The following is a 23,737-nucleotide window of genomic DNA, read 5'->3' as shown; positions in this document are numbered from 1 at the left end:
ACTGATATTCTATTGGTTGATTTTTGTGGTTGGGGGACTGCCTGCCATTGAAGCATTTTAGAGTTCAGATTTTCAGATTAGGGATACCCCACTGGTAATGTCTATGCAAATATCAAAACATTTTTTTCTTTCTTTTTTTTTTGGTGGTACTGGGGTTCCTGGAAGCCCTTCTACCTCCGGGCTACACTCCCAGTCCTATTTTATATTTTTGAAACAGGGTCTCTTACGCCAGCGCGGCTGGCTTCGAACCTGCGCGATCCTCCTGTCTCCGCCTCCCAAGCACGGGGATTACAAGCGTGCGCCACCACGCCCAGCCAAATATCAAAACATTTCTAAAACTTCAAATCTGAAGACGTTCTGGTCCCTAATGTTTCAGATGAGGGATACTCGTCTTGAATCCCCCCCTTTTTTGTACTGGGGATTGCCTCCCAGTAGCGAGGGGATTACAGGTGTGCACCACTGTGACCAACTATATATCTCCCTGTGACCTAGGGAGAGGGACCAAGATTCCCAGCAGCATCCACCCCCAGCCCTGTGCCCTCACCCGTGGGTCTCTAGAACCCGAGTGCTTCCGTACTAGCAGCTGTCAGGGTGGTAAACCCAGGAGATGGAATCTTGATCCAGTTCCTGGGGCCTGGATCTCCCCTGAGAGGGCAGGATTGGAACTGAAGCAGGCCCTGCACAGGGCACCACCTGAAGCTCTGGGGAAGTTTGCAAAGGAAACAAGGTATCACAGCATTCACTCTTAAAAAAAATTTTTTTTTTGGGTACTGGTAATTGAACCCAAGGTATTGTACCTCCAAGCTACAGCCCTCAGCCCTTTTTATTTTTATTTTGAAATTATTTCATTAAGTTGCTGAGGGTCACGCTAAATTGCTGAGGCTAGCCTTGAATCTGCGATCTTCTTGTCTCAGCCTCCCAAGCGCTGGGATTATAGGTGTGTGCCACCACACCAGCTATGGCATATGCACTCTAAGTCAAGCCCCTCCTAATCAGAGCCTCGATAATTTGCTGTCCTGATCAACCATGATCTAGGTCCCACCTGCCCGACCACAGTGTGAAGACTCCCCTGTGGGAGATAGCTGGAGCAGATGGACATCACCCAGTAATCCTCACAGGGTGTTCATCTAAGGCGCGCTCACAGCACAGTGGCTCACTACTCTGCTGGAAAAGGGCGTGAGACTGTAGAGGGACGGCCAGGAATTCCCGTTCATTCATGTCAGCCGTAAGAGAGTGGCTTTTCTGAGTGGTGTTATGCTGTTGGGGGGCTGGACCACTTGGACTTCTGGGGAGTCCTCGGTGACCTTGGCTGCCCCACCCCAAGCCCTCCTGACTGCTCCCGCGCTGACCATTCTTTAGAGCCACAGACCTGCAAACAGTGAGGCTGTCCCAGATGGGCACTGCTTCCTGGCCTGGGGTCAGTTCTCCCTGAAGGCCCCGAGGGGACAGCGATACTCAACTCACAGCGCCAGTTCTCTTTGGCCACCTGGTCTTACCACAGAACACGCAAGTGCTCTCTCCAGACCCTTCTCCATAAGACAGATTCCTCCCTGGCCTGCAATGAAGGGCCAGACGGCTGCTAGGCCTGGCTGTAGAGTCTGGCAAGGTTTAGGCTTCTGGCACTTGAGAATTAAGCCATGAGTCACCTGGGAAACAGGCATTCTTGGCCCTGCTCCAGTACCCCAGGAATTATTTTTTCACCAAATACCCCAGGTGGTGTTTATCATACAGGAAATTAGGAACCCTCAAAGGGACAATTCTCAAAGCATGGTCTCCTGACCAACAGTGCCACCTGGGAACTGTTTAGAAATGAAAAGTTTTCAGGCTTTCCGCACGCTGATGGAGTCGGCGCCTCAGCCCTGCCTTAGCAAGCCTCTGGGTGGTTCTGATGTGTCCAAAGTCTGGTCACTAATGCAGGGCAGGGAGAATTTGAGCCAGCCTCAGTTTGTGGCACTTAAACTACCTACGTAAGAAAACCAATACAAGAATCCCGGGTCCTGCCTCAGCCAGAGAGGGATACCTGTGGTGTGCGTGGGCCCGCGAGGTAATAAATACAACGATTACAGTAACTGCTGCTGTTGACTTAGTGACCACTGGTATCCCAGTACCAAACAATTCCTTAAAACCAAGTCCTTTCTCATCTTCAGGCCTAACATCTCATCCAAAAGGGTGAAGAACATGGTCTGTTCCCTCTATCTTATTGCTGCCCTATGGAAGTACGGCAGTCTACTGCTCCTTTCTCTGGGCTTACTTTTAAGAGACTGGTTTTCATTCTAGGTGGCATTTGACGCTAGTTTATTCCTATTATTACTTTCTTCCTCTTTCTAAAAGGATAATATTTTTAATTTTTTTGGCTATTTTTGTGTTGCTGAGGAATGAGCCTTGCATATACGCGAGGCAAGTACTCTACCACAGCCTTTGTTCCTTTTTTAAAAAAAATCTGAATTTAAAGCCGGACACAGTAGCACATGCCTGTAAATCCCAGTACTTGGGGGGGGGCTGAGACAGAAGGTTTGTAGGTTTGAGGCTATCCTCAACAACTTAGTGATGCCCTATGCAACTTACTGGGACCCTGTTTCAAAATAAAAAGAATAAAATAGGGCTGGGGGAGTGTAGCTTGGAGGCAGAATGGCCCTGGGTTCAATCTCTAGTACAAACCAACCAACCAACCAAGCTGAATTTAAGTAAGAGGAGACATTTGTTGCACTGTCCAGATGCTACCTGATTTCATGTCTGGCCCAAGGTCAAGCCATCTGCTCCGCCTAGGGCTTCATCAGTGAGCTTAGACATACGAGCTCTTCCTCCCCCACTGTGGGGCTGGCCCTGACAGCATGTGGCTCTCCTTCTGGCCACTCTGGATGAGAAGCAGAGCTATGTGACGATGATGTGCAATTACTGATGGCTTTAGGACCGCAGGTACCAAGGAGGAGGCTCAGAAAGGCTGTCTGCAGGGCAGGGGCAGCCACAGCGCAGTCCACCTTGAACATGTGTGCAGCACGCCTGGGAGTGAGAGGCAGCAGGAGGCTGCTTTGCCCAATACAGTGTGAAACATTCTTGAACACTAAACCAAAAAAGCAAAAAGGCACTGCTTTATCCCCACACACCCCTTCATCATGGCTAGATAAAATGTTCAGCAGAAACCGGGTGTGGTGATGCATTCCAAGTAATTGGGAGGCTGAGACAGGAAGACTGCAGGTTTGAGGCCAGCCTCAGCAACTTAGCAAGATCCTGTTTCCAAATAAAAAATAAAAATAAAAAAAAAAAGGGCTGAGGATGTAAGCTCAGAGGTAGAATGCCCCTGGGTAAATCCTAGCACCGACAAAATGAAATGAAAGAAAATGAAACAGAGCTGGGGTCTAGCTCAGAGGTAGAATGCCTCTGGTTCAATTCCTAATACAAAACAGAAGTGAGCAGCGTGTGATTCAAGTGTCCTCAAAGGCCAACCCAAAGCCCCCCTCGGGAGGTCGCAGCTCGTGCTGGCCCCGGAGCCCCGCAGGGCTGTCTGGCCAGTATTGATTTTGCTCCACCTTCTCTATCTCCTCTTGTCTCTCAGCACCAACCTTCTCCAGTGACACCCGAAGCCTGGGGAGCAGACAGCAGATGCAGAGACCCCTGTGGGGGCTGGAACACAAACGGCCCCCAGCGGCCTCACTCAAACAAGTAACCACTGGGATGGGCTCAGCGCAGCGCCACTCGCATGTGGGCTCCCGGGCAGACGATGTTTCTGGCTTTCTCTTTACCCACAGGAGACAAAAAGAACCCCAGAGCGGGGACGTGGCTTCCCAACCCTACACAGTGACCTGCTGGCCGAGGCCCCCAATCCATCAGGGGTGCTCCTCTGGGGACTGCCTGCCCCTCAGCGGTGCACCGCTTCAGGCTTGCTTTTGTCCCTGTGCAGGAGTCTTTCTCTTCAATGTTTATAAACAACCACCTGAGGGGCAACAACTTGGAACCCCTCCCCCCACTCTCAATGATTAACAAAGTGCTGGGGGGTGTTCAGTGAATCTTATGGGTGTGCTCCGACACGCCCTGCCCTACGCACTGAGAGACACCCGCACTGCGCACAGAGCTACAGGTGACAGATTATCAGTAACGGACACTGCTGACACTGGTTCAGAGATGAGAACCTGGATGGGAGGGACCGCAGCAGAGAATGGATCCCAGGGCAGTAAGGAAAAGAGGAAGAATCCATGGCTTGGACCCAGAAAACCTGAGTTGGAATCTCAGCTCCAGGCTTAGTCCCCATCAGTTTCTTTATCTAAATGGCATCAAAAAACAGTTGGGCATGGTGGCACACACTTATATACTTGGAAGGCTCAGAGAAGAGGAATCCAAGCTGGGTGTGGTGGCGCACGCTTGTAATCTCAGCATTCGAGAGGCTGAGACCAGAGGATTGTGGTTCGCGGACAGCCTCAGTTACTTAGCAAGGCCCTTTGCAACTCAGTGAGACCCTGTTTTAAAAGTAAAAAAATAAAAGAGAGAAGAGGATTCCAAGTTTGCAGCCAGCCTCCACAACTTAGTGAGACCCTGTTTCAAAATAAAAATGAAAAGGGGTGGGGGTGTAGCTCAGAAGTAGAATAAAATAGGGCTGGGGGTATAGCTCAGAGGTCAAAAGCTCCTGGGTTCCATCCTGAGAACTACAATACATACATACATAAATAAATAGTAACAAAACACATGTTCTTGTCTACTCAGCTAAATGCATTCAAGTACTGTTCTCATCACATTATACTTACCTATCCCATCACTTATTTATTTTGTGGTACTGAGGATTAAACCCAGGGGCATTCAACCTCTTGGCTACACTGCCAGCCCTTTGTAGGTCTTACTTGGAAACTGGCTTGTGCTAAGCTGCTGAGGTGTTCACTAGGTTACTGAGGCTGGCCTCAAACCTGTCCTCCTGTCTCAACTTCCCAAATACTGGTATTAGAGGCATTTGCCATTGCGCCCAGCTATTACTTTTCAGTTGGGTCTTGCTAAGTTACCATGCACTGGCCTTGAACCTGTGATCCTTTTGTCTCAGCCTCCCGAGTCCTGGGATTAAGAATGTGCACCACCACACCTGGCTGTCTCCCTTTACCCCTCCTGAGAATTCTATGAGGAAGGCCCTAATAATAGCCTTGCTTTACAGAGGAGGAAACTGAGGCACACAGGGCTGGGCTGCCGATGCTTCTGTAGCGGCAAAGAGGAAAAGCCAAGATTCCGATCCAGGCAACCCCGACTCAGGTTCCACGCGGCCCTCCCTGAGAGGGTGGGAGCTGTGGGGCGGCCACTGCCCGGGGAAGCGTGGCGGCTAAGCCGTGGGTGCCTGCTGACCTGCTGGCCACGTCCTCTTCAGTGCCCTTGTCCAGCACGCTGCTCAGGTTGTGCTCGGCCTGCGTCTCCTCGGGCACCTCCTCCAGCTCCTCCTCCCGCTTCACAGAGCGGTGGTAGTTCTCCAGCTCAATCCTCTCAGGGGTGCCCCTCAGCCTCTTGGCGATGCTGGGCTCCTCCAGGCCATTCACGCTGGAACCTGCAAGGCGAGCAGAGACGCACAGCCATGAAGACATGTAGAACCTGAACACAAGCTGCGGGGAGATGGAGGAGGTGGGTGGAGGAGGGAGAGGGCATCAGACAGCCAAGGTGGCCAGTACTCATTTCTGTGGAAGGACGGACAACAGCCAGGTGTGGGGGCACATGCCAGTAATCCTAGATGCTCAGGGGGTTGAGGCAGGAGAATCACAAGTTTGAGGCCAGCCTCAGCAACTTATGAAGACCCTATCTCAAAATAAAAATAAATAAGCCGGGCGTGGTGGCGCACGCTTGTAATCCCAGCATTCGGGAGGCTGAGACCATAGGATCGTGGTTCACGGACAGCCTCAGCTACTTAGTGAGGCCCTCTGCAACTCAGTGAGACCTGGTTTCAAAATAAAGAATAAAAAATACGGCAGGGGGTGTAGCTTGGAGGTCAAATGCCCCTGGGTTCCACCTCCAGACCCGCAATAAATAAATAAATAAATAAATAAATAAAAAAAAAGGGCTGGAGATGTAGCTCAGTGGTAGAATGCCCCTGGGTTCCATCCCCAGTACTCACCCCCACAAATACATTTTAAAAAAGAAAGAAAGGCCAGGCGTGGTGGCACACACTTGTAATCCCAGCTTTCGGGAGGCTGAGACAGGAGGATCATGGTTCACGGGCAGCCTCTGCTACTTAGCGAGGCCCTTCACAACTTAGCGAGACCCTGTTTCAAAAATTAAAAACAAAACAAAACAAAAAAAACAGGGCTAGGGGTGCAGCTTGGAGGTACAATGCCCCTGGGTTCCACCCCCAGTACCACAAAAATAAATAAGAAAGAATGAACAGATAGCCTTCTTGCAAAGTCACAACATGAGGTGGACTGAAAGTCAAAAATGTCAAAAGGTCAAGCTGGGCGTGGTGTAATCCCAGCATTTGGGGGACTGAGACAGGAGGATCACGGCTTGTGGCCAGCCTCAGCTACTTAGTGAAGCCCTTTACAACTCAGTGAGACCCTGTTTCAAACTAAAGAATAAAAAAGAGGGCTGGGGGTGTAGCTCGGAGGTAGAATGCCCCTGGGTTCCATCCCCAGTACTGCAACAACAACAACAACAAAAAACAAAAGTCACAGGTCTGGTGGAGGCTGGAACCACCCTAAGAGGGAGAAACAATGGCTGCCCGTCCACACTTGCTCCCTCCCTCCCAAACTCAGGGTCAGGTGGAGGGAAGAGACAACACTACCAGCCACAGTGCCTTGGCGGGGTGAAGCGACGTGGCCGGGCCCTTCGGGTAGCTCTTCTCTCTGCCATGAGCTAAGTGGCTTTCATGGAGGTATTTACTGGGAATCGAATCCAGGGACATTCTCTCTGAGCTACACCTCAGCCCTTTCTATGTTTTATTCTTTTTTTTTTTTGGTGGTACTGGGGTTCCTGGAAGCCCTTCTACCTCCGGGCTACACTCCCAGACCTATTTTTACATTTTTTTATTTGGAAACAGGGTCTTCTAAGCCAGTGCGCGCGCGACTGGCTTCAAACCTGCGCGATCCTCCTGTCTCTGCCTCCCAAGCGCGGGGATTACAAGCATGCGCCACCATGCCCGGCTCTATGTTTTATTCTGAAACAGGGTCTTGCTAAATTGCAGAGGCTGGTCTTGAACCTGTGATCCTCCTATCTCAGCCTCCCAAGTACTGGGATTACAAGTGTGCACCACCACACTGGGCTCATTACTCTTTCTCAGTATTCCTTACTATCCTGGTGCGGTCAGAGGAGGCCACCATGTACTCTGTGGTGTATCCCTGCAACACAACGCAGCACAGAGGTACAGAGCCAGATCAACCCAAGTCAGACCCTGACTCCACCAGTGACCAGCTGGAAGTTCTTAGAAAAATTATGTAACTACTCAGAGCTTGTGTCTTGGTCTACAAGGACAATCCTCTCCCCCTTCCAGGGCTATGGTGAATAGTGAATAAAATTATAAATAGTAAATAAAATTATAGGGGTGCATGTAGGCTGACTCTGTGCTGCAGGCGTATCAGTTACCTTCTTCCTCTGCTACTTCAGCCTAGCACACAGGCAAGATTCAGCAAATAAGAGTTAAGCAATCCATCTGATGTTGTAACAGTGTCCCCACGTGTGTTTCTGCGTGGGAATGTGGTACCCATTTGCTCTGGACTACAGACAACAGCCACCTGACAAGGGCAGGTGGGATCAGGCACATCAGCTACTGCAGTGATGTGTGCCTGCGTCTAGTTTTCACTAGGCGTTCAAGGAGGGCGGTCGTGAGGTGGAGGGGACGAGGCAGGAACACTGGGGAGTGTCATGAACGTCCTTGTGTCCTGGCCAGGGCACGTCCCTGGTTTCCACGACACTCCAAGCACTAAGGGATAATGCTGCGCTCTGGCATGCGATGTCCTACCAACACGGCTGTGTGTGACGGGTGGTTGCTCAGGTGAAATCTGACTAAAGGAAAGGGATAAGGAATTTATTGGTTTAGTAATTTTTGTGTCATGGCAGGTTATACAGAAATGACCTGTATGTGTGGCACTTTCTTTCTCTTTTTTTTTTGTATACAGTATTTTGAATTCCTCTCTAGTGGTATTTAGAGTCTTTTCATGAATCCAGAGAGGCACAGGTAAAGTCTTAACTTAGTGCATCTGCCAGAATAATTGGGATCTTTGGTTTGCAAGTTTACTCGACTCTTCACTAAAAAGCAAGCTCTGGTGGCACACTCATTTATGAATCTAGGTAACTGTCTAACAATGGGTCTGAACACAATGCTTAGGTCCCCCTGTACCCTGCGTGCGTGTGTGCGCGTGCACACACACACACACACACACACACACACACACACACACACTCACTCTATCTTAGGGGTTGATTATTTATTTTGGTACTGGGGATTGAACCCAGGGATGTTCTACCTCCAAGCCACAACCCCAGCCCTTTTTATTTTTATTAGGAAACATAACTTCGCTAAGTAGCTGAGACTGGTCTTAAACCTGCAACCTTCCTGTCTCAGCCTCCCAAGTACTGGAATTACAAGTGTGTATCGCTACGCCATGCTGCGAGTATTACTTTAAACATCCTTGCTTCAGTTTCAGTACTGAGCTCAGGGTCCCCAAAGCATAACCTACGATGGTGGAGGAGGGCATGTGTAAGATTAAGAAATTCGTGCACCGCAGGTAACAACAACAACAACAACAACAACAACAAAAAAGGCAGGGAGCCACGTGGCCGAAACACATCCCAGCATTCTGCCAACCTGCCCATTGTGGAGAGGAAAGGCCCCAACTGTGCGGCGTGACACCCCACACCGGTCTTCTGGGCTCTCCCCCAAACCCAGGGTCCTCACAGAATAAAGAGGAGATGGCCAAGGAGCCACCCCCTCAACACACTGACTCTTTCCTCCTGATCTCGTACTGCTGACCACCACTCTTGAGCAGAAAGTAGATCAGAAAGGAAAAAAGTGTAAAACAACTACCCAGGTCTAAGCTTCCTGGGAACTCCACGAAAATGAAATAAAAATTGGTATTTCTTTTAAGATGGACAAAGAAAAGATGGGGGGAAAAATGGAGTAAGAAATATCGCTTCAGGGAAAACATATACCTAACGCTCCTCAGGAGGACGCTGGGGAAGTCTGTCTTAGCGGGTGACGCATACTGTGGCCAGGAATTTCCCTAGAGCCCTGCGAAACACAGATAGAGAGGTGACTCTTAAAGAGCCTGGCTGTTCCGGGGAGAGCGCTGTAGGTGGCTTTTCATCCGGGGCATGGCCGAGGCACGCAGGTGGTACCACGGAAATACAGAAAAGGGCACTGATGCCAAGTACAGTGGAGAATGCCCTTAATCTAGTTCTTGGAAAGCTAAAGCAGAAGGTCCAAGGTTTGAGGCCAGCCTCAGCAAATAGGGAGACTTTCAGCATCACTGCAAGACCCTATTTCAAAGTTCACAATAAAATTGGGCTGGGGGGGTAACTCAGAGGTAGTGTGCCCCTGGGTTCAATCCCTAGTAACACACACACACACACACACACACACACACACACACACACACACAATAAAAATAGTAATGAGCCAGGCGTGGTGGCGCACGCTTGTAATCCCCATGCTTGGGAGGCAGAGGCAGGAGGATCGTGCAGGTTTGAAGCCAGCCGCGCGCGCTGGCTTAGGAGACCCTGTTTCCAAATAAAAATATAAAATAGGTCTGGGAGTGTAGCCTGGAGGTAGAAGGGCTTCCAGGAACCCCAGTACCACCACCAAAAAACCCCCAAAAAACAAAACACAAAAAACAAACAAACAAAAAATAGTAATGATAATAAAAAATGTAAACCAGGTGTGGTGGTGCACATCTGGAATCCCTGTACCTGGGAGACTGAGACAGGAGGATCACAGGTTTGAGGCCAGCCTCAGCAACTTAGTGAGACCCTGTTTCAAAATTTTAAAAAATATAATAATAAAATAGGGCTCAGGGCATAACTCAGAGGTCCTGGGTTCAATTCCCAGCATTAAAATCAAAAGTAATTTAATACCACTGCCTCATTCAATGCCCAGGGGCATTCTACCTCCGAGCCCCATCCCCAGTCCTAATTTTTATTATTTATTTTGAAATAGGGTCTCATTAAGTTGTAATTAAGCTGAGGCTGGCCACAAACCTTCGATCCTCCTGTCTCAGCCTCCCAAGTACTAGGAATACAAGCATGTGCCACCATGCCCTCGCTAGTTTTTTTTTATTTTTAAATTCTGTGAAGTAGGCATCATCATTTCACAAATAAAGAGCTGAAGGTCAGAGGCATTAAGTAAGCTGACTGGGTCACACAGCTTGTGAGCAATGGAGCCGAGTGGACTCCGAGGAGAAAGGCAGTAATTCCAGATATTAACATGCTGCCCCCAGACTTAGGACACAGAGAGAGGAGAGGAAAGGTACATGTCCACACAGGGCCCTCTTCTGTGCTGTCATCTGCACCCACTATGACTTTCGATATGAAGGATTTGGAATTTCACCAAGTGTCTTGGCGCAGAGAACCCGGCATCTGAAACTACAGGCAATTCTGCCTTTCTCCTGGTGTTATTTCTCTGGAGAGTCTACAAGCTCTGTAGACAAATGGATCATCAAGCATCAGAACTTGGCAGTCCAGGCCGAAAGCCCGAGGCCAAGAGGCAAAACACTGATCTAATTCTGGGCTTGGCTACAACCACCAAAAAATGAAACCAGAAGCACTCAGATCATCCACACATCAGGCCCTAGGGAAAGGAGGCTCTGGGCCACACCGACTTTAAGAAGTGGCTTGCTGGAGATTTTGTAAAAATTAAGGTGGGAAGCACAGCCACTTCTGCTGTTCAATCCCACAGGCGGTCCGCACAAGCGCCAGCTCTCCCCCGGCGCTCAGGGACGAGGGAGTGCCTTGGCAGGCGCCCCCGAGGGCTCTGTTGCTTTTCCAAGGGAAGGTGGAACTCAGAGGGGACTTGGCAAGTACTCGAAATTCACCAACTGTCAGATATGCCTAATATTCCTAGCCCATAACCTCAGAGTGCCATGGGAAATATTAAAAATTAAATAAATCAATGAGACGAGCGTTCTTGGTTCCATCCTGGGCAAGGGACTATGTCACATTAGCCAGACAGTGAAGACAGACTCGGGAGCAACGAAACGAGAATAGGGGGCCCAGGCAGCGTCCTGAACACTGGGACAAGCACGTAACACCCATCAGCTAAAGGAAGAACTCAAAAGCCGGGCGTGGTGGCACACGCTTGTAATCCCAGCATTTGGGAGGCTGAGACAGGAGGACTGCAGTTCGAGGACAGCCTCAGCTACTTAGTGAGGCCCTTTGCAATTCAGTGGGACTCTGTTTTAAAATAAAGAAGAAATAATAGGGCTTGGGTGTAGCTGGGAGGTAGAGTGCTCCTGAGTTCCATACCCAGTACCGCAAAAGAAAACAAAACAAAAACAAAACAAAACAAAACAAAACAAAACAAAAACTCAGAAGAGACTGCAGGAAAGCAGGTTGAAATATTGCAGGGTGTGGTGGCACACACCTGTAGTCTCAGCTACTTGAGAGGCTGAGGTAGGAGGATGGCTGAGCCCAGCTAGGCAGCCTGGGCAACACAGTTGAGACGCTGTCTCTCAAAGACGAAGCTGGTGTAGAAAGTCAAAGGGGTCCGGGCGGCTGGTCAAGACCCACCCGGGCCCTCCGTTCCCATGATGAGGAGCACCAGCAGCCTCCCGGCGCTTTCCAGCTAAAAGTGGGATGGAAGATGTGGCATAATTTCCAGGGCTGAAACGTCGCGAAGTCGGGGCAGGCCGCTCTCAGGTCACGAGGAGGCCAATAAAAGCCTTGCACATACCAAAAGGAAATAGCTCCCAGGATCAGGGCCGCATCCTAAATAGGAAAAGGGCTCTGGGCCTGACCCGAGGCTCTGTTTTGGAATAGTCACTGCCTGAACGAGCTCCGTACATCATCCGGGAAGAAACATTTTTCCTAACCAGACAACCCGCTCTCAGCTGATGTGCAAGGGCTGCCAGGAGCCTTTATTTACATCTGTCTGATTCCTGGAGAGACGTGAGGGATGGAGATGGTACTGCCCAGGGCCTTGGCGGGCAGCTTTTCTCCCCCTCCCCCTGCAGTGGCAACAAAATCCCAGTGCTGAGCACACTAGAGCTTCAAACACTGTGGGCATCACAGGAGAATCGGAACGCTCCAGGGCTTTATCTCCCTTTGCTCCAAACTCATAGCTGGCCTGTTTCTCCATTCCATTTATTTATTTATTTATTTATTTATTTATTTATTTATTTATTTATGGGTCTGGGGGTGGAACCCAAGAAGATTCGACCTCTGAGCTACACCTCCTGCCCTATTTTTTTTCATTCTTTATTTTGAAACCAGGTCTCACTGAGTTGCAGAGGCCTCACTAAGTAGCTGAGGCTGTCCGCGAACCGCCATCCCCGGTCTCAGCCACCTGAATGCTGAGATTACAAGCGTGCGCCACCACGCCTGGCTATTTATTTATTTATTTATTTATTTATTTATTTTTGCAGGCCTGGGAATGGAATCCAGGGACATTTGACCTCTGAGCTACACCCCCTGCCCTATTTTTAATTCTTTATTTTTATTTATTTACTTTTGGCGGTACTGGGGTTCCTGGAAACCCTTCTACCTCCGGGCTACAATCCCAGACCTATTTTTATATTTTTATTTGGAAACAGGGTCTCTTAAGCCAGCGAGGCTGGCTTCGAACCTGCGTGATCCTCCTGGTCCGCCTCCCAAGCGCGGGGATTGCAAGCGTGCGCCACCAAGCCCGGCTTTATTCTTTATTTTGAAACAGGGTCTCACTAAGTTGTGGAGGGTCTAAGTAGCTGAGGCTATTGGTAAACTGCGACCTTCTGGTTTCAGCCTCCCAAATGCTGGGATTACAAGCGTACGCCACCATGCCTGGCTTCCATTCCTCTTTAAAAAAAAAAAAAAAATTTTTTTTTTTAAATTTCAAACCAGCTAGACATGGGGGTACACATTTGTAATTCTAGTACTTGAGGCTTAGACAGGAAAATCACAGGTTCTAGGACAGCCTCAGCAAGTAGTGAGACTTTCACTGACCTAGTGAGACCCTGTTTCAAAATATAGATAAAATAGGGCTGGAGGTGTCACTCAGAGGTAGAATGCCCCTGAGTTCAATCCCTGATACCACAAAAATTCAAATCAATACAGAAGAGTTGTACATATTAATGGGTTACAGTATGATAGTTATAAACCTGTCAACAGTGTGTAATAATCAAACTGGAGTAATTAGTGCTTCTTTCATTTTGGGGGTCGCGGTGCTGGGGTTTGAACCCAGAGGCATCCTCCCTCCGAGCTATAGCCCCAGCCATATTTTTTCATTCTTTATTTTGAAACAAGGTCTTATTAAGTTGCCAAAGGTCTCACTAAGTAGCTGAGGCTGGCCGCGAACTCATGATCCTCCTGTCTCAGCCTCCCAAGTACTGGGATTACAAGCGTGCGCCACCACGCCCCACTCAGTAATTAGCTTTTACATCTCCTCACACATTTATCATTTCCATGTGTTGAGAACCTCTGGACTCTTCTGGTTACTCAGAACAGAAAATAAATTGTTGTAGACTACAGTGACCCTGTGGTGCTGTGGAAGCCTGGGCTGACTCCTCCTGTCTCGCCGTTCTGGGGCTCCTATTATCTGACTCCATCTTTCCTCCCGGCTCCTCTTCCTGTCCTCTAGTGACTATTCCACCCCCTACTTCAATCAGATCAACTTTATGTTTTGTTTTGTTACTGGGGATTGAACCCAAGGGCAATTCTACCTCTAAGTACGCCATCCGCCCTTTTTGGTAACTGAAACACTAAGTAATTCAATCACTAAGTTGTGACGGCTGGCCTCAAACCCGCAATCCTCCTGTCTCAGCCTCTCAAGTACTGAGATTAGAGTCGTGCATCATACCTGGTTCAGATCAACTTTTTTTTTTTTTTTTTTTTTTAGCTTGGAAAAGCTTGAATGAAACCTGACAAGGTCTTAGGAAAGGTAAAGTGAACTGAGATTGATCATCGTATTTTCCCTCTCTGTAAGTAGGATGTTGCAGGAACCCATCCATTGTACCATTGATTCAGCAAATATAGACACACCTACTTCCAGCCAGGGACTGTGCCAGGTGCTCAGACACCCCAGTGACAAAACAGACAAGACCGCTGCCCTGGGGGAGCCGATATTCTGATGAAGTATGGGTGTCACAGACCTGCTAGGAGGGACTAATGACCCAGGGTGGGTAAAAGGTGTCAAGAACATGTTCCATCAAAAAAATGGCCCCGTGATTTTAAATGGATGGTCCATCTGGGGAGCAGCACATGCCTGCTGCTGCCACTTTGCAACAGAGGTTCTTCCTTCAGGTTGCTTCTTTACATTTGTTTATTTTATCGAAAGTTACTAGATGGCTTAGTGAGGCCTCTGCAACTTAGTGAGACCCTGTTTCAAAATAAAAATAAAATAGGGGAAGGACTGAAGCTCAGGGTAGAACATTCTTGGGTTCAATCCCTAGTACCTACACATACTCAAACAAAGATCACTGGAGGCGCTGGAGACGTACTCAGTTGAAGCACGTGAAGCCCCTGGCGTCAATCTCCAGCATCAATCAACCAATCAGTCAATCACTGGGCATGGTGGCACATGCCTGTAATCCCAGCATTGGGGAGGCTAAGACCGGAGGATTGCGGTTTGCGGCCAGCCGCAGCTACTTAGTGAGACCCTGTTTGAAAAAATAAACAATAAAAAATAGGGCAGGATGTATAGCTCGGAGGTTTAATGCCCCTGGGTTCCATCCCCAGACCTCCCTCCCCAAAATCAGGCTGCGGTTGTGGATAGAAGGTAGAATGCCTCTAGGTTAAATACCCAATTCCACAATAAATAAATAAATACGGATGTTTTTGCTGTGACTTCTAAGAAAGATTAGCTAGTCATTTTGGATGCCTTCCCCACACATCCATGCCAAGTCTGAACCACAAGGTCTCAGGGAGATGATAAGGAAGATGAAACCCCTGAAGACAGTTATGAGGTTAGCAGCATAAAATCCCTGGACCCGCAGCAGAGATTGTCAAAGTGACTTACTTTGACACTGCCTGATAAGCTGGCCTCAGCCACATCCACAAAATCACCCCGAGAAGTTGGGGTGCCTCTCATTGCCCAGAGAACTAAGCATTGCAGGGCTGCTGCAAGGGCATCTGTGCCTCAATATTGCTTTCTCCCTGAGCGAGCTGGAAATGGTATCTTTACATCCTACCAAGCTTCTGTGTACGGAGATACATGGACAAAGCCATCTGAGACGTAGCTGTTCTACAACAGGACAGTTACGTCGTCCAGAGACACTTTCCCACTGAATAGCCGGCTTCCTAGCATCTGCTTCCCTTTGGCGCGCATGAAGCCAAGTGGGCCCTAGTGATTTGGGACGGTCACAGTATAGTGCAGAATGACTCCCCTATCTTGCTTTGGGCTTTGGTTCTCATAGTTCTTGCTTATCTGAAAAGTGGGCAGGGTAAACACCATTCAGCTTGGGGGCCATCTTGAGGTATCTAAGTTGATGGCGCGGGTCACCCTCTGCCTTGGGAACCTCGTCACTACTGGAGTGGGCTGCACAGTGCACCTGGTATCTGCAGGAAGAGGGCTTTGGCCTATTTTTAGCAGAGGAACACGTGCAGCTTAAAACCCCACCCAGGGAGGACAGACTTGGGCCCTGCAGAGCCCTCCTTTCTTGTCATAGGACACCTGGTTAGGCTCTTCCTTCGTCTTGGGCTCACTTGCCTTAGCCAACTCCGCTTGACTGGGCTCTCACTGATGTCCCTTTGACAGCTATTTTCTCATTCTAAGAGGACACCGAGCACAGTGCCATGTTGGAGTTGCGAGTGAAATGGACGTTTCCAAGTCACTGCCACAGCAGGCTGATTACTTTTCCTTTGTACTGGGCCTTGAACCCTGGGCTATAATCCCAGCTCTTTTTATTTTATTTTATTTTTTATTTTATTTTTAGGGGAGAAGGGGCATCCTGGGGATTGAAGCCAGCAGTGTTCTACCTCTGAGCTAGGCCTTCAGCCTATTTTTTGTTTTGTTTTGTTTTTTGGTACTGGGGTTCCTGGAAGCCCTTCTACCTCCGCGCTCCACTCCCAGACCTATTTTAACTTTTTTTTTTTTTTTTTTGGAAACAGGGTCTCCTAAGCCAGCGCGCGTGGCTGGCTTTGAACCTGCGCGATCCTCCTGTCTCTGCCTCCCAAGCGCGGGGATTACAAGCGTGCGCCACCACGCCCAGCCCTAGTTTTTGTTTTGAAACAAGGTCTCACTAAATTGTGAAGGTTGGTGTCAAACCTGTGATCCTCCTGTCTTGGCTGGGATTACAGGCATGCAACCTCAGCACCCAGCCACAGCGGGCCTGGCCTCTTTCCTCCAACAGACTTCTTCTGTGGTTCCCTACTGGCAGGGAATCTGTTTACAAAACGTTTCTAAGATCATATGGCATGAGGTCTTTCCTTTTGAAGAGGCGAGGGAGTAAGCACCATTTATTGAGGAGCTTCCTGTCATGCTCGATGACAGGTGTGTTACCTAGGCTGGACACTGAACTGTCACGACGCTCCTGTAAACCCTATTATTGCTATTACAAACTGAGTGTCCCTTATATGAGATGCTTGAGACCGGAGTACTCTGTTGTTTTTTTTTTTAATTTTTAATTTTTTTTTTTTTTTTTTTTTTGCGGGTCTGGGGATGGAATCCAGAAACATTCTACCTCTGAGCTACACCCTCTGCCCTATTTTTTTTATTCTTTATTTTGAAACCGGGTCTCACTGAGTTGCAGAGGGCCTCACTGAGGCTGAGGCTGTCCGCGAACCGTGATCCTCCGGTCTCAGCCTCCCGAATGCTGGGATTACAAGCATGCGCCACCACGCCTGGCTTTTTAAAAATTTTTTATTGATGCATCCGGAGTACTTTAGATTTAAGGACTTTTTTGGATTTTGGAAAATTTGTATATACATAATGAGGTATCTTGGAGATAAAACCCAAAACACAACATTCATTTATGTCTCATATATACCCTATATACAGGTAATTTTATGTATTATTATTATTATTATTATTATTATTATTATTATTATTTGTGTGTGTATGTGTGTACCCACATGCTTATTATTGGGGACTGAACTAAAGGTCATTCTACCATTGAGCTACACTCCCTGTCCTATTTTACTTTTATTTTGAAACAAGGTCTCACTAGGGTGATAAAAGTCTCTCTACTTGCTGAGGCTGTCCTCAAACCTGCAATCCTCCTTTCTTAGACTTCCAAGTACTGGGATTGCTGGCATGAGCTACCATGCCTGGTTTATACATTAGTTTTAATAATTTTGTTCATGAAACAAAGTGTCATACTGCAGAGTTTTCCACTTGTGGTTGCATGTGGGTGCTCAAAAAGTTTCATATTTTAAAGTGTTTGGGATTTTAGATTAGGGAGACTCAACCTGTATGATATCAAGTGTTCTGAGTCTCAGCGATACTAAGTAACACATCCAAAGGCTCAAATGGGCAGAGCCAAGACGAAACCTTAGGTTAGTATTGCAAAGCTGGCATTCCTTCCTCTCATCCATGCAGGATAGTTTTTTGTTTTGTTTTGTTTTTAATTGGTGCTGGGAAGGAAACCCAGGGCCTCACCCAGGCTCAGCAAGTGCTCCACCTCTGAGCTACACTTCTAGCCCAGAATGAAATTTCTGATTGCCCCTGTGCGTGAGACATTTTTCACTTGGGGGTAACTTTTTATGTAGGGGTACCGAGAAAAGCAGGCGGGTCTCATGAGTTCAAGGGGGGAAGCTCAGCTCAGTTGTACTGGAGCGGTTTAATTACCAGAAGAATTGGGAAAGTCTGAGTGAAATAGTACATGATGGGCTAAGGAGCAGAAAACCCATCAGGGAATAAGTCTATACTATACCAGGAAAAACCACCAGCAGGGAGTGCTCCCACCAGTGCTTTGAGGAAGGCGCTAGTATTGGCCTCATCAGATTTAATGTTATTTTTTCCGTTATTACTACAGTATCTCCCCAAGGTTCCCTTTCACAAACATTAATGTATCTGGACATGGCAGAGGGGCAACTTTCTTTTAAGGTATACACCCTACTCTTCATTTAAAACAATATTGCCAGAATATATGTAGCACTCCTTTTTTTTTTTTTTTTTTTTGGTACTGGGGATTGAATGCAGGGGCATTCTACCTCTGAGCTACACCCCCAGCCCTATTTATTTTGAAACAGGGCCTCACAAGGTTGCTGAGGCCAGTCTTCAACCTGCGATCCTTCTGCCTCAGGCTTCAGCCTTCCACGTCCTGAGATTATAGGCTTGTGCCTCTGCACCTGGCTTCATGTAAGGCTCTTGGAAATATTTTCTTCATGGGTTATAGTATCTTACAGATAAAAGTCAGCTTGAGCCGGGCGTGGTGGCGCGCGCTTGTAATCTCCGTGCTTGGGAGGCGGAGACAGGAGGATCACGCAGGTTCAAAGCCAGCCACACTGGCTTAAGAGACCCTGTTTCCAAATAAAAATATAAAATAGGTCTGGGAGTGTGTAGCCTGGAGGTAGAAGAGTTTCCAGGAACCCCAGTACCGCCAAAAAAAAAAAAAAAAAAAAAAAAAAGTCAGCTTGATCCTTATCCATCAGCTGGGTCATCCCACCCAAAAGATATTTCTTTGTTGCTGGGAAGTGTGGGTACACCTGGAACACGTCACAGAGCAAGGGGATGTCAGAAAGGACAACTGTTACGCAAGGCGTCTGGACTGTTACTAGCTAATGTAGGTTATACAGTTAAATGGCGGGTCCCTCGCATAGGCAGCCGTGGGCTGGCCTCCGGAATCCCGAGGGGCAGGAAGGATGGCTACATGGGGTGACGGCTCTGAGGCCCTTCTCTCCTACTTTGTCTAGTGCCATCCACACTGCTCACGGTGCCACATGCTTTATTACAGCGCCTCTCTCCTGCTCAGAGGCTGAATGACCTCCCAAGCAGAGGTTCTGCTGTGGAAGGAAATTCCTCAGTCATCTTTGATACTGCTCCCCAGTATTAAGGGGAGCAGCGGGATAGATATTCATGAAAATGTTTTGAATAAGTCATCAGGATAAAAGTTCTAATCCTGTGTCTAAGGGAGAAGAATACTTCAGTACAATTGTGTGTGTGTGTGTGGGGGGGTACTGGGGGTGGAACTCAGGGGCTTTCTACCTCCGGGCTATACTCCCAGACCTATTTTGTATTTTATTTGGAAACAGGGTCTCACTAAGTTGCTGAGAGCCTCACTAAGTAGCTGAGGCTGGCTTTGAACCTGTGTGATCCTTCTGTCTCAGCCTCCCAAATGCTGGGATTGATTACAAGTGTGCACCACCACGCCCAGCTTTAATAATTTTTTTTTTTTTTTTTGGTACTGGGGATTGAACCCAGGGGCATTCTACTTCCGAGCTATACCTCAACTCTACTTTATTTTGAAACACGGTCTTGCTAAGTTGCAGAGGGTCTCACTAACTTGCTGTGCCTGGCCTGGAACCTGTGATTCTCCTGTCTCAGCTTTCCAAGTGCTGAGATTACTGAGATTACAGGTGTGTGCTGCCATACTCAGCTTACTTCAGTATAATTTTAAGAAACTATTTTGGACTCAGAATATGCTTACATTCTTCACCTTATGCTCATAGTCTTCTCATATTTCTTCATCTTAACACAATCTATAAGACTATCCCATCTCTCAAGCAGATAGCTCGACACTGTACAGGGACCCAGGAACAAATGGGAAATACCAGCCCAATGAAAAGGGCAGGTCTAACATGACACTCAACCTTCCTTTAGTGCCCAGGGAGAAACTCCGAGTATGCCAATAGCTTAAGAGACCTTCAACATCAAGGTCCTCAAATGAACCGAATCCCTTAAATCATTACTTCACTTCATGGTGGAGAGCAGGCTGGTTCCCGGGAGAGTTTGTATACTGGAGGACCTGACCCAGTAAGGACAAGAGGAGGAAAAGCTAAGTGTGGCGGTGCATGCCTGTAAAGCTGGGGGTGTAAATCGATGTTAAAGTGCCCCTAGGTTCAGCCCCCAGTACCACACCTACACACGCACGCACGCACACACACACACGAAAAAGGGAAAAGAAAAAAAAAAGAGGAGGAGGGCAGAGAAGGACCACAAACTGCAGAAGAGGTCCTGAGCTGATAATCTTTTCCCAAGATGTTGGGCTTATTTTTATTTTTGTCAGTGCAGGGCAACACGCTCAAGCCTCGTGCATGCTAACAAGCGCTCTGCAACTGAGGCCAGACTTAAATCCCAATCCCCCATCTCCTAGAGCAGAGGGCCTCTGGTACTGCCAGTCCAGACTGCCCAATGCTGACTCCACAGCAGCCCGCACGTGGCCAGCGGCACGGACCCAGCGTGGGCTTAGTCTCTGATCCAGGAAAGTGATTTTCAACATCTTGGGTCAATGGAGAGCAAGCCCACATTCTAAATGAAAGTTAGTTCTGATGCCTTTCTTTTCCCTTTAAAGATATAACATCTCATATGTAATAGCATTCTGAAACATTTTTGGAAAGGGACTAAAACTGCCTCCAGTAATACCCACAACTATCACCCGATACACATGTCTCTCAGTTACACTTCTCATCTGTTTGGTCATTCGAGACTGGCCTGGAAAAGGACTGTTAGTGCCTAGAGACTGAGAGGCTCTGGGTGAGAGGACAGACACTGGGAATACAGGCTGATGGGCCAGCCTGGGATTGGAGCTCCTTTTTCCAAGAAAAATGCTGCAGAATGAGCAGCAGCTAGGTGACTGCTGCTCTCTGCTCCGTTCATCCCAAAGTGGAAATCAGGCTCCCCCCCCTGCAAATGGGCCATGAGGTAGCATCAGGCTTCTGGGGGTAGGGGTGGGGTGGAGCTGTGGATCCAGCCAGCACAGACCAGGCTGGTACTAGGACCCTGTGTAACCCTCACTCTACCTAAGACTTTTACGCCGACCATGGTCTTGCAGGTCAGGGGCTGGAAATCTAGCCAAATGTAAACTCGATGTAGGATTATTTATGCTTTCATTACTATAGTGAAAAGCCCCCAGGGTGTCAAGGAATTAATAGATGACTTCACATCTCATCCATGCAGGCCAAAGAAAAAGCAATGCCAAATTTAGCCAAGCGCTTGCAGCGATTTAATAGTGCTTTAAAAGAGCTGGCAGGCACTGCAGGTCAACTCTCTGGCCGGGTCTGTTTCCCCAGATCTTAGCTGGTTAGGAATATATCCCCCTGGGTCATCCTGCCTAACCCCACAGAACCTGGCATAGACCTGTGAGGGAGACCATGGGCCAGGCAGTAGAAACTACTTATTTACTGTCTCCAAGTATCCACCATTTTCTGGAATCCTTACCAATAACAATCTATTTGATATTCCTGTCATTCTTTTAAGTACAAGCTTCATACATTTTAGCTTAATCTGACCAGGTAGAGAGGACCAGGTACCATTTCACCTTCCTTTTATAATTTTATAGATAGAGAAAATGGCTCAGAAAGCTCCTGACCAAAGATGGCAAGGCGCAGAACTGAAGTTTTGGTGCTCTCTGTTTTCAAGCTCCCTGCTGGTTCTGCTCAGATCCAGCTCAGCGCTCTGAGGCTGTGGTCACACAGAATGCGAGCATGTTCTATACATGCAGAACAACTCGCTGGGATACAAGAACAGAACACCAGGAATTCTGTTCCTTTGTTTGTGTGGTACTAGGGACTGAACCCAGGGCGCTTCACCACTGAGCTATACTCCCCATCACGGTCTTGCTAAGTTACTGCACACTGGCCTCGATCCTCTTGCCTCAGTCTCCCAAGCTTTGGGATTATAGGCATGTGTTGCCCTGCCTGGCTGGATTCTGGTCTTTTTTTCTTTTTGTTACTGGGGACTGAACCCAGGGACAGTCAACCTTTGAGCTACATCCCCTTTTATTTGTTTTTTTTTGTGTGTGTGTGTGTGTGGTACGGGTGATAAAAGCCAGGGACATTGTACCTCTAAGCTATCCCCCACCCCTTATTTTATTCTTTTATTTTGGAACGGGTCTCACTAAGTTGCAGAGGGTCTCACTAAGTTGCTGAGGCTGGCCATGAACCTGCAATCCTCCTGTCTCAGCCTCCAGGCCTGCCTTGATTTTTTATTTTGAAATGGTACATTGCTAAGTCACTAAGCCTGGCCCTGAACCTTCGATTCTTCTGTCTTAGCCTCCCAAGTACTGGGATTATAGGCCTGCACACTACATTACAGCCAACCAACCCATCACACTCTGAATGTGGCTTGATGGGACTGGGTGTTTTAAGAACACAGAGCAGTGAGCTCTCAGATCCTCACCTTTGTTGTCAACATGGGATGCCCTGAATAATGGTAAGGAAAACTGTGAAGGACCAATGAAATACTGCCATGCTGATCAGACAGCTCTTGGCTTGTTCAGGGAGAGGACACCCAGAGATGTTTGGCTGATGAGTGCATGTGGCTACATCAGACATGTGAACTTCTCACCACCTCCGGCGCAACCCCACTTACAACAGGCGAATCTGCTCATCCCCTTCAAGGCCACGTGTGGCAACCTACACACCCCTCGTGCTGTCCAGGTCCGTCCTGTGTGGGAGGCCAAAGTAGGAACTAAAGGAGACCCAAAGATGAATCTCACCAGCTGTTCTCTTATCTTTTTTGGCTTGGGGGGAGGGGCGATAGCATGGCAGACTAAACTCAGGGCTTCACACATGCTAGGCACACACTACACGAACTACATCCGGCCTTTATTTTATTTTGAGACATAAGTCTCACTAAGTTGCCCAGGCTGGCCTTGAACTTGTGATCTTCCTGTTCTCAGCCTCCAGAGATGCTAGGATTACAGGTATGCACCACTGCACCTGGCTCAGGCTTACTCTTAATAATATGGACTTCGGCTCGATTTTATTTGAGATGATCAAAGAGGGCTGCTGTGGAGAAGATGGAGACAGTCCATTTCATATTACTTATACTAAGTTCACATGGCTATTCTCCTCATTAATCTCTTTTATTTCCTCCTCTTTTACAGACCTTTGCTCTTTCCCTCCTGTATTTCCAAAACCATGTTCTTAGCCTTGGGGATCATCACCAGAGAAACTGGGAGACATGTCTTTTCTAGGCATAATTAAACACACACTTGCTGGTTTATACAGACATCCATGCATATTTACGGAAACCTAAATAGGGAACACTAAACAAATAGCGTTCTTCCTCTCTCCGAGTGTCCTCAGAGAGTGCATGAAGGCAGCTGTATGGCACAGCTGTACGGCACAGTGGGTGACCAGCACTGTCTTTGGCACAGACTCACCCCACTCTACCTTTATTAGTTAGGTAGCTTTGATCGTGACCTTCTGTTTCCCCATCTCCAGAAGCACGAGGGCTAAATGAGCAGTATACATAAAGCTTGCAGACGGCGTCTGGTATACACCAAGTGCTGTGTATCAGTTATTGCTGCTGCCATGGCTGTCCTTTTCCTTCCTTCATGGTTTTCTTTTTTCTTTTTTGTGGTCCTGGGGATGGAACCTCCCTCCCTCTGGGCTACACCCCCGACCTATTTTATATTTTTATTTTGAAACAGGGTCTAATTTGCTGAGAGCCTAAGTAGCTGAGGCTGGCTTTGAACCTGTGTGATCCTCCTGTCTCAGCCTTCCAAGTATAAGCATGTGCCACCATGCCTGGCATCCTATGTGGTTTTCTATGCATTAA

The 23,737-nt window shown here is 48.0% G+C and overlaps 1 protein-coding gene across 4 annotated transcripts in view; it reads right to left on the bottom strand.

The window, feature by feature from the left end:
* The window catches only part of MICAL3 (microtubule associated monooxygenase, calponin and LIM domain containing 3), a gene marked incomplete at both ends in the record, with an annotated part of 127,667 nt that overhangs the window by 55,242 nt on the left and 48,688 nt on the right, over positions 1 to 23,737 (bottom strand). For all 4 annotated transcript variants that reach the window (XM_080705673.1, XM_080705674.1, XM_080705675.1 and 1 more), the window contains one exon: positions 5,317 to 5,512. In XM_080705673.1, coding sequence (XP_080561799.1) covers positions 5,317 to 5,512 — 196 coding nt within the window. The remainder of the gene's footprint in view (positions 1 to 5,316; positions 5,513 to 23,737) is intronic.

The sequence above is a fragment of the Muscardinus avellanarius genome (genome assembly GCF_963383645.1).
Source record: "Muscardinus avellanarius genome assembly, chromosome: 11".
Classification (NCBI taxonomy): domain Eukaryota; kingdom Metazoa; phylum Chordata; class Mammalia; order Rodentia; family Gliridae; genus Muscardinus; species Muscardinus avellanarius.
This window is presented reverse-complemented; position numbering and strand designations above follow the sequence as displayed.